At 60.4% G+C, this 9,408-nt stretch overlaps 1 protein-coding gene across 1 annotated transcript; it reads left to right on the top strand.

Annotated features, from left to right (window-relative positions):
- Positions 1-382: 382 nt before the first annotated feature.
- LOC113984436 (signal-induced proliferation-associated 1-like protein 3) lies at positions 383-9,360 on the top strand (the record flags this gene model as incomplete). The annotated part of the gene is made up of 6 exons (XM_039379027.1): positions 383-545; positions 633-733; positions 3,224-3,573; positions 4,999-5,142; positions 7,307-7,339; positions 9,246-9,360. Coding segments are annotated over exons 1-6 (906 nt in total), but the record flags the coding sequence as incomplete, so codon positions are not given.
- Positions 9,361-9,408: the final 48 nt, after the last annotated feature.

Genomic DNA, 9,408 nt, shown 5'->3' with positions numbered 1-9,408 from the left:
CCCCGGCTCCGACCCCGCCGCGGTTCCCAGCCCGTGGCACCGGTGCCGCACCCGGGGATGGAGAACCCACCGCGTCCCCGTGTTTCCCTCACCCAGCACATCCCTGTGTTTTCATCCCCCCCCCAGGCCTCTGAGCTTCCCGGAGACCCCCCACGCCAGCCACCCAGCCGCCAAGCCGCGCAGACGCCACGAGCCCGGCACACAAGCCCCTACCTGCAAACCCTTACGGAAGCATTCTTCTTCCCTAATCTATTCTCGGCGCCAGGGGAAGAGCGACTAGGCGCGGCACTAAAACGGCGAACAGGTAACAAAACCCTCCCCGGAGAGGTGAGAGCCGTGGATCTGGGGGGGGGGGGGGGGGGGAACGCCGGGATTTTTTGGGATGCGAGGCGCCATTCCCGTGTTTCCCCGGCGTAGGTACGGGGCACCCGGCCACTCCGGCCACTCCGGCCACTCCTCCGGCCACTCCGGCCACTCGAGCCACGACGACTCGTCGTCCGGCGGGCTCAGCAGCCACGAGGGCACCATGGAGCGCCACAAGGCGGGTATGGAATGTCGGGATGGCCCGGGATGCCCCCCCCCCACGTGCATCCCGGGGTTATCCCGCTGACGTGGCACCTCCGGAATTCCAGAGCCCCTCTGGCACGTCCCGGCACAGCCCCGGCTGCCCGGCGGGAAGCGGCCGGGCCGGCAGGAGCCCGGCGGGAAGGATTCCCCCAACCGGCATTCCAAGGTGAGCCGGGAACAGCGGGGATTCTGGGAACAGCAGGGATCCGGGAACAGCAGGGATTTTGGGGAGCACCAGAGATCCCAGAGATTCCAGGAGCCCCAGGGATTTTGGGAGCACCAGAGATCCCAGGGATTCCAGGAGCCCCAGGGATTTTGGGAGCCCCAGGGATTTTGGGAGCACCAGGGGTCCTGAGAACATCAGAGATCCTGGGAACAGCAGGGATTCTGGGAACAGCAGGGATCCTGGGAACAGCAGGGATCCTGGAACAGCAGGGATCCTGGGAACAGCAGGGATTCTGGGAACAGCAGGGATTCTGGGAAGAGCAGGGATCCTGGGAACAGCAGGGATTTTGGGGAGCACCAGAGATCCCAGAGATTCCAGGAGCCCCAGGGATTTTGGGAGCACCAGGAATCCTGGGAGCCCCAGGGATTTTGGGAGCCCCAGGGATTTTGGGAGCCCCAGGAATCCTGGGAGCACCAGGAATCCTGGGAGCACCAGGGATTTTGGGAGCACCAGGGATTTTGGGAGCCCCAGGGGTCCTGAGAACATCAGAGATCCTGGGAACAGCAGGGATCCTGGGAACAGCAGGGATCCTGGGAACAGCAGGGATTTTGGGGAGCACCAGAGATCCCAGAGATTCCAGGAGCCCCAGGGATTTTGGGAGCCCCAGGGATCCTGGGAGCCCCAGGGATTTTGGGAGCACCAGGGGTCCTGAGAACATCAGAGATCCTGGGAACAGCAGGGATTCTGGGAACAGCAGGGATCCTGGGAACAGCAGGGATCCTGGGAACAGCAGGGATTCTGGGAGCCCCAGGAATCCTGGGAGCCCCAGGGATCCTGGGACCCTCGGGAATTCCAGGACCCTCAGGAATTCTAGGATCCCTAGGGATTCCGGGACCAGCAGGGATTTTGGGACCCCCAGGAATCCTGGGACCCCCAGGAATTCCAGGAGCCCCAGGGATCCCAGGACCACCAGGAATTTGGGGAACATCAGGGATCCTAGGACCCCCAGGGATCCTGGGACCCTCAGGAATTCCAGGATCCCTAGGGATTCTGGGACCACCAGGGATTTTGGGAGCCCCAGGGATTCTGGGAGCCTCCCCCTGGTGATCCCGGGAGCACCAAAGGATTCCCAAAAGCACCAGGGATTCTGGGGAACATCAGGGATCCTGGGAGCCCCAGGAATTCCAGGGTCCCCAGGGATTTTGGGAGCCCCAGGGATTCTGGGACCACCAGGAATCCTGGGACCCTCAGGAATTCCAGGATCCCTAGGGATTCTGGGACCACCAGGGATTTTGGGACCCCCAGGAATCCTGGGACCCTCAGGAATTCCAGGATCCCTAGGGATTCTGGGACCCCCAGGGATTCTGGGACCCCCAGGGATTCTGGGAGCCTCCCCCTGGTGATCCCGGGAGCACCAAAGGATTCCCAAAAGCACCAGGGATCCTGGGAGCCCCAGGAATTCCATCACCCCCCAGGAATTCCAGGACCCCCAGGAATTCCAGAATCCCCCAGGAATTCCAGGACCCCCCAGGAATTCCAGGACCCCCACAGGAATTCCAGAATCCCCTAGTAATTCCAGGATCCCCAGGAATTCCAGAATCCCCTAGTAATTCCAGGACCCCCCAGGAATTCCAGGACCCGAAGGAATTCCAGGACCCCCCAGGAATTCCAGGACCCCCCAGGAATTCCAGAATCCCCTAGGAATTCCAGGACCCCCAGGAATTCCAGAATCCCCTAGGAATTCCAGAATCCCCCAGGAATTCCAGGACCCGAAGGAATTCCAGAATCCCCTAGTAATTCCAGGACCCCCAGGAATTCCAGAATCCCCTAGGAATTCCAGAATCCCCTAGGAATTCCAGAATCCCCCAGGAATTCCAGGACCCCCAGGAATTCCAGGACCCCCACAGGAATTCCAGAATCCCCTAGTAATTCCAGGACCCCCAGGAATTCCAGAATCCCCTAGGAATTCCAGGACCCCCAGGAATTCCAGGACCCCCCAGGAATTCCAGAATCCCCTAGTAATTCCAGGACCCCCAGGAATTCCAGAATCCCCCAGGAATTCCAGAATCCCCTAGGAATTCCAGGACCCCCAGGAATTCCAGAATCCCCTAGTAATTCCAGGACCCCCAGGAATTCCAGGACCCCCAGGAATTCCAGGACCCCCCAGGAATTCCAGGACCCCCACAGGAATTCCAGAATCCCCTAGTAATTCCAGGACCCCCAGGAATTCCAGAATCCCCTAGGAATTCCAGAATCCCCCAGGAATTCCAGGACCCCCCAGGAATTCCAGGACCCCCACAGGAATTCCATAATCCCCTAGGAATTCCAGGACCCCCAGGAATCCCAGAATCCCCTAGGAATTCCAGAATCCCAGGAATTCAGCACCCCCAGGAATTCCAGGACACCCCCCCAGGAATTCCAGGACCCCCCCCCCCCCAGGAATTCCGGCATGGCTCCCGGGCTCATCCCAACCTCCCGCGGCTTTTCCAGGCGGGAGAGCCGCCGTATTCCAGCCATTCCAGCACCACCACCCTGTCCAGCACCGCCTCCAGCGGCCACAGCGACGAGCGCTGGTTCGACCCCCCCGAGCTCGATCCCGAGCCCGATCCCGGCGCCAGGGGAGGAGGATCCAGCGACAGCGGCATCGACGCCCTCCCCAAACCCCCCTCCCGCGCCGGCCCCCCCCCCCCTCCGCGGGACAAGATTCCCAAATCCGCCAGCGGAGGGGCCGATTCCAAGCGGGAGCCGTCCCCCCCGCCCCCTCCTCCCGCCGGGAAAAGCTGCTCCCGGCAGAAAACCGGGAATGCCGGCGCCGCTCCGGACCCCGCCTGCAAGCCCAGGTGGGCGGCGGGCCCCTCGTGTCCGTCCCGATCCCCCCACTTTGAGCCCCCAAATTGCCCAAAACACCCCCACTTCCCTCCTGAATCCCCCCAATTCCCTCCTAAATCCCCCCCAAACACCCCAAATTCCCCAAAACACCCCCAAATTCCCTCCTAAATCCCCCCACTTCCCTCCTGAATCCCCCCAAATTCCCCAAAACACCCCCACTTCCCTCCTGAATCCCCCCAGTTCCCTCCTGAATCCCCCCAGTTCCCCAAAACACCCCCACTTCCCTCCTAAATCCCCCCAAATTCCCCAAAACACCCCCACGTGCCCGCCTACATCCCCCCACATTCCCCAAAACACCCCCACTTCCCTTCCGGAATCCCCATTCCCAAAACCACCCCCACTTCCTCTGAAGCCCCCCAAATTCCCCACAAAACCCCCCAACTTCCCTCCTGAATCCCCCAGTTCCCTCCTGAATCCCCCCAGTTCCCCAAAACACCCCCACTTCCCTCCTGAATCCCCCCCAAGTCCCTCCTAAAGCCCCCCACCCCACACACACAAACTCCCAAAAACACCCCCCACGCCTCCGACTCCCCCAAATTCCCCAAACTACCCCCAGTTCCCTCCTGAATCCCCCCAAGGCCCTCCTACCCAAAACAAAATCCCCCCAAAAAAAAGCCCCCAAACACCCCCACGTCCCTCTTGATCCCCCCGTTCCCTCCTAAATTCCTCCCCATCCCTCCGAAATCCCCCCAAACACCCCAAATTCCCACAAAACACCCCCAAAGTCTCCGAAAATACCCCCGTTCCTCCTAAATCCCCCCAAATTCCCCAAAACACCCCCACTTCCCTCCTGAATCCCCCCAATTCCCTCCTGAATCCCCCCAATTCCCCAAAACACCCCCAGTTCCCTCCTAAATCCCCCCTTTAACCCCCCAAATTCCCTCCTAAATCTCCCCTTTCAACCCCCAAATTCCCCAAACCCCCCGAATTCCCTTCTAAATCCCCCCTTTAACCCCCCGAATTCCCTCCTAAATCCCCCCTTTCAACCCCCCAAACCCCCCAAATCCCCTCCTAAATTCCCCCAAAACCCCCCTTTCAACCCCCAAATCCCCTCCTAAATTCCCCCAAATCCTTTTCAACCCCAAATCCCCTCTTTCTTTACTAAATCCCCCTTTACCCCCAACATCTCCCCCAAACCCCCCAACTAATCCCCTCTACATCCCCCCTTTAACCCCCCAAATCTCCCCAAACACCCCACTCCCTCCCTAATTCCCCCAATCCCCTACTAAAATCCCCCCTTCAAACCCCCCCAAATCCCCCCCAAACCCCCCAAATCCCCTCCTAAATCCCCCCCCACCCCTCCCCTTTGGGGTTGGGGAGGTGGGGAGGTGTCCTTTTTTCGGGAATTCCCGAAAAAATTCCCTCTTTTCCGGCAGCTCCAGCCCCCGGCCCCCCCCCCCCTCGGCCGCCCCCCAAATTTCCACCTCCGGCCCCAAATCCTTCTTCTCCAGGAGCCCCGGGGGGGGCAAAGGCACGACCCCGGCGTGGAAACGGCCCCAGGAGCCCCCCGAGCCCAAAAAGTGAGTGGGGCACCCCCAAAACGGGGGGCAGGACCCCCAAAAGGGGGTCAAAGGGCACAGGAGTCCAAAAAGGGGGGGCAGGACCCTAAAAAAGGGGGGGTTAAAGGGCACAGGAGCCCAAAAAGGGAGGACAAGAGCCCGAAAAAGGACCCTAAAAAAAGGGGGTGAAGGGCAGGACCCTAAAAAAGGGGGTTAAAGGGCACAGGAGCCCTAAAAAGGGGGGGCAGGACCCTGAAAAAGGAGGGGCAGGACCCTAAAAAAGAGGGTTAAAGGGTCAGGAGTCCTGAAAAGGGGGGGCAGGACCCTAAAAAAGGGGGGTAGGACCCTAAAAAAGGGGGTCAAAGGGCACAGGACCCTAAAAAGGGGGGGCAGGACCCTGAAAAAGGAGGGCCGGACCCTACAAAACGGGGGTTAATTAACGGGCAACCAGGAGCCCTTTAAAAAGGGGGGCCGGCCCCTAAAAAAGGGGGGTATACCTCAACCAGGGGTTTCAAAGGCACAGGGGCCCTAAAAGGGGGGCAGGACCTAAAAAAGGGGGTATGACCCTAAAAACAAGGGGGTCCAAAGGGGACCACAGGATCCCTAAAAAGGGGGGGCCAGGCCCCTACACAATGGGGGGTAGGACTAACAAAGGGGTGTTAACGGGCACCGGCGCCGAACAAGGGGGGGGCAGCAGGAACAATAAAAAAGGGGGGTTAGGGCCCTAAAAAATGGGGTCAAAGGGCAAGGAAGCCCTAAAACGGCGGGTGAGGACCCTACAACAATGGGGGTAGACCCTAAAAAAGGGGGTCAAAGGCACAGGAGCCCTAAAAAGGGTGGGAGGACCCTAAAAACGGGGGGGTAGGAACCCTAAAAGGGGGTCCACCCGGGCACAGGAGCCCTCAACAGGGGGGGCAGGACCCTAAAAAAGGGGGGTAGGACCCTAAAAAAGGGGGTCAAAGGGCACAGGAGCCCTAAAAAGGGGGGGCAGGACCCTAAAAAAGGGGGGTAGGACCCTAAAAAAGGGGGTCAAAGGGCACAGGACCCTAAAAAGGGGGGGCAGGACCCTGAAAAAGGAGGGGCAGGACCCTAAAAAAGGGGGGTCCACGGGCACAGGAGCCCTCAAAAGGGGGGGCCGGACCCTACAAAACGGAGGGCAGGACCCAAAAAAATACGGGGTTCAAAGGCACAGGAGACCCTAAAAAGGGGGGGCAGGACCTAACAAAGGTGGGTTAGGACCCTACACACGGGGGTCCCAAAGGGCCACAGGACCTAAAAAGGGGGGGCAGGACCTGAACAAAGGAGGGCAGGACCCTAAAAAAGGGGGTCAAAGGGTCAGGAGTCCTGAAAAGGGGGGGTAGGACCCTAAAAAAGGAGGGGCAGGACCCTAAAAAAGGGGGTTAAAGGGTCAGGAGTCCTGAAAAGGGGGGACAGGACCCAAAAAAAGGGGTCAAAGGGCACAGGAGTCCAAAAAGGGGGGGCAGGACCCTAAAAAAGGGGGTCAAAGGGCACAGGACCCCAAAAAGGGGGGCAGGACCCCAAAAAGGGAGATTTTAGGGTGTTTGAGGGATCCCTGTAGGATTTTGGGATTCTCCTCTGGGTTCTGGGGTTCTCCCATGAATTTTGGGGTGTCCCCCCTGGATTTTGGGATCCCCCAGTCCCTGTTTCCCCCCTCCCAGGCAGGTGAAGGTGTTTGGGCAGCCCCGGCTCCGGGACCTTCACTCCTGGGGTTTTTGGGATTCCCCTCAGGATTGGGGGCTCCCCTCTGGATTTTGGGGTGTCCCCCATGGATTTTGGGATCCCCCAGTCCCTGTTTCCCCCCTCCCAGGCAGGTGAAGGTTTTTGGGCAGCCCCGGCTCCGGGACCTTCACTCCTGGGGTTTTTGGGATTCCCCTCAGGATTGGGGGTTCCCCTCTGGATTTGGGGTTCCTTAGGGGTTCCCCTCTGGATTTTGGGGTGTCCCCCATGGATTTTGGGATCCCCCAGTCCCTGTTTCCCCCTTCCCAGGCAGGTGAAGGTGTTGGGGCAGCCCCGGCTCCGGGACCTTCACTCCCGGGGTTTTTGGGGATTTGAGGGATCCCTGTAGGATTTTGGGGTTCCCCTCTGGATTTGGGGTGTCCCCCATGGATTTGGGGTGTCCCCCCTGGATTTTGGGATCCCCCACTCCCTGTTTCCCCCCTCCCAGGCAGGTGAACGTGTTTGGGCAGCCCCGGCTCCGGGACCTTCACTCCTGGGGTTTTTGGGTTCCCCTCTGGATTTTGGGTTCCCCTCTGGATTTGGGGTTCCTTAGGGGTTCCCCTCTGGATTTTGGGGTGTCCCCCCTGGATTTTGGGATCCCCCAATCCCTGTTTCCCCCCTCCCAGGCAGGTGAAGGTGTTGGGGCAGCCCCGGCTCCGGGACCTTCACTCCCGGGGTTTTTGGGGATTTGAGGGATCCCTGTAGGATTTTGGGGTTCCCCTCTGGATTGGGGTGTTCCCCATGGATTTGGGGTGTCCCCCCTGGGATTTTGGGATCCCCCATCCCTGGTTTCCCCCTCCCGGCAGGTGAACGTGTTTGGGGCAGCCCGGCTCTGTACCTTCACCTCCTGGGGTTTTTGGTTCCCCTCTGATTTTGGGTTCCCCCCTCTCTCCCGGTATTTGGGGTTCCTTAGGGGTTCCCCTCTGGATTTTGGGGTGTCCCCCCTGGATTTTGGGATCCCCCAATCCCTGTTTCCCCCCTCCCAGGCAGGTGAAGGTGTTGGGGCAGCCCCGGCTCCGGGACCTTCACTCCTGGGGTTTTTGGGGATTTGAGGGATCCCTGTAGGATTTTGGGGTTCCCCTCTGGAATTGGGGTGTCCCCCATGGATTTGGGGTGTCCCCCATGGATTTTGGGATCCCCCAGTCCCTGTTTCCCCCCTCCCAGGCAGGTGAAGGTGTTTGGGCAGCCCCGGCTCCAGGACCTTCACTCCTGGGGTTTTTGGGTTCCCCTCTGGATTTGGGGTTCCTTAGGGGTTCCCCTCTGGATTTTGGGGTGTCTCCCATGGAATTTGGGGTGTCCCCCCTGGAATTTGGGCTCCCCCAGTCCCTGTTTCCCCCCTCCCAGGCAGGTGAAGGTGTTTGGGCAGCCCCGGCTGCGGGACCTTCACTCCTGGGGTTTTTGGGGATTTGAGGGATCCCTGTAGGATTTTGGGGTGTCCCCCATGGAATTGGGGTTCCTTAGGGGTTCCCCTCTGGAATTGGGGTGTCCCCCATGGATTTTGGGCTCCCCCAGTCCCTGTTTCCCCCTTGCCAGGCAGGTGAAGGTGTTTGGGCAGCCCCAGCTCCGGGCCTCACTGCGGGACCTTCACTCCTGGGGTTTTTGGGTTCCCCTCTGGAATTGGGGTGTCCCCCATGGCTCCTGGGCTCCCCCCACCTCCCTGTCTCCCCCTCCCCGGGGGAAGGTGTTTGGGCAGCCCGACTCCGGGCCCTGCTGCGGGACCTTCACTCCTGGGGTTTTTGGGTTCCCCTCTGGATTTGGGGTTCCTTAGGGGTTCCCCTCTGGATTTTGGGGTGTCCCCCCTGGATTTTGGGATCCCCCAATCCCTGTTTCCCCCCTCCCAGGCAGGTGAAGGTGTTGGGGCAGCCCCGGCTCCGGGACCTTCACTCCTGGGGTTTTTGGGGATTTGAGGGATCCCTGTAGGATTTTGGGGTTCCCCTCTGGAATTGGGGTGTCCCCCATGGATTTGGGGTGTCCCCCATGGATTTTGGGATCCCCCAGTCCCTGTTTCCCCCCTCCCAGGCAGGTGAAGGTGTTTGGGCAGCCCCGGCTCCAGGACCTTCACTCCTGGGGTTTTTGGGTTCCCCTCTGGATTTGGGGTTCCTTAGGGGTTCCCCTCTGGATTTTGGGGTGTCTCCCATGGAATTTGGGGTGTCCCCCCTGGAATTTGGGCTCCCCCAGTCCCTGTTTCCCCCCTCCCAGGCAGGTGAAGGTGTTTGGGCAGCCCCGGCTGCGGGACCTTCACTCCTGGGGTTTTGGGTTTCACCTCTGATTGGGTTCCTTAGGGGTTCCACTATGGATTTGGGGGGGTCCCCCTGGATTTGGACTCACCCCCAATCCTCTTTTCCCCCCTCCCAGCAGGTGACCGTGTGTGGGCAGCACCGGCTCAGGGCCTCGCTGCGGGACCTTCGCTCCCCCCGCCGCGCCACCAAATCCAGCATCGAGGACGACCTGAAGCGCCTCATCCTGATGGACAGCGAGGGGCCCGAGCCCGACAACCACCACGTGAGGCTCCCCCTGTGCTCCCTCCAGAATCCCACTGTGCCCTCCAGA

The sequence above is a fragment of the Pipra filicauda genome, unplaced genomic scaffold (assembly GCF_003945595.2).
Source record: "Pipra filicauda isolate LSUMZ 115617 unplaced genomic scaffold, ASM394559v2 scaffold1539_size10308_pilon, whole genome shotgun sequence".
In the NCBI taxonomy this organism is placed as follows: domain Eukaryota; kingdom Metazoa; phylum Chordata; class Aves; order Passeriformes; family Pipridae; genus Pipra; species Pipra filicauda.
The sequence above is the reverse complement of the archived record's forward strand: the minus strand, read 5'-3'. Positions and strand labels throughout refer to the sequence as shown.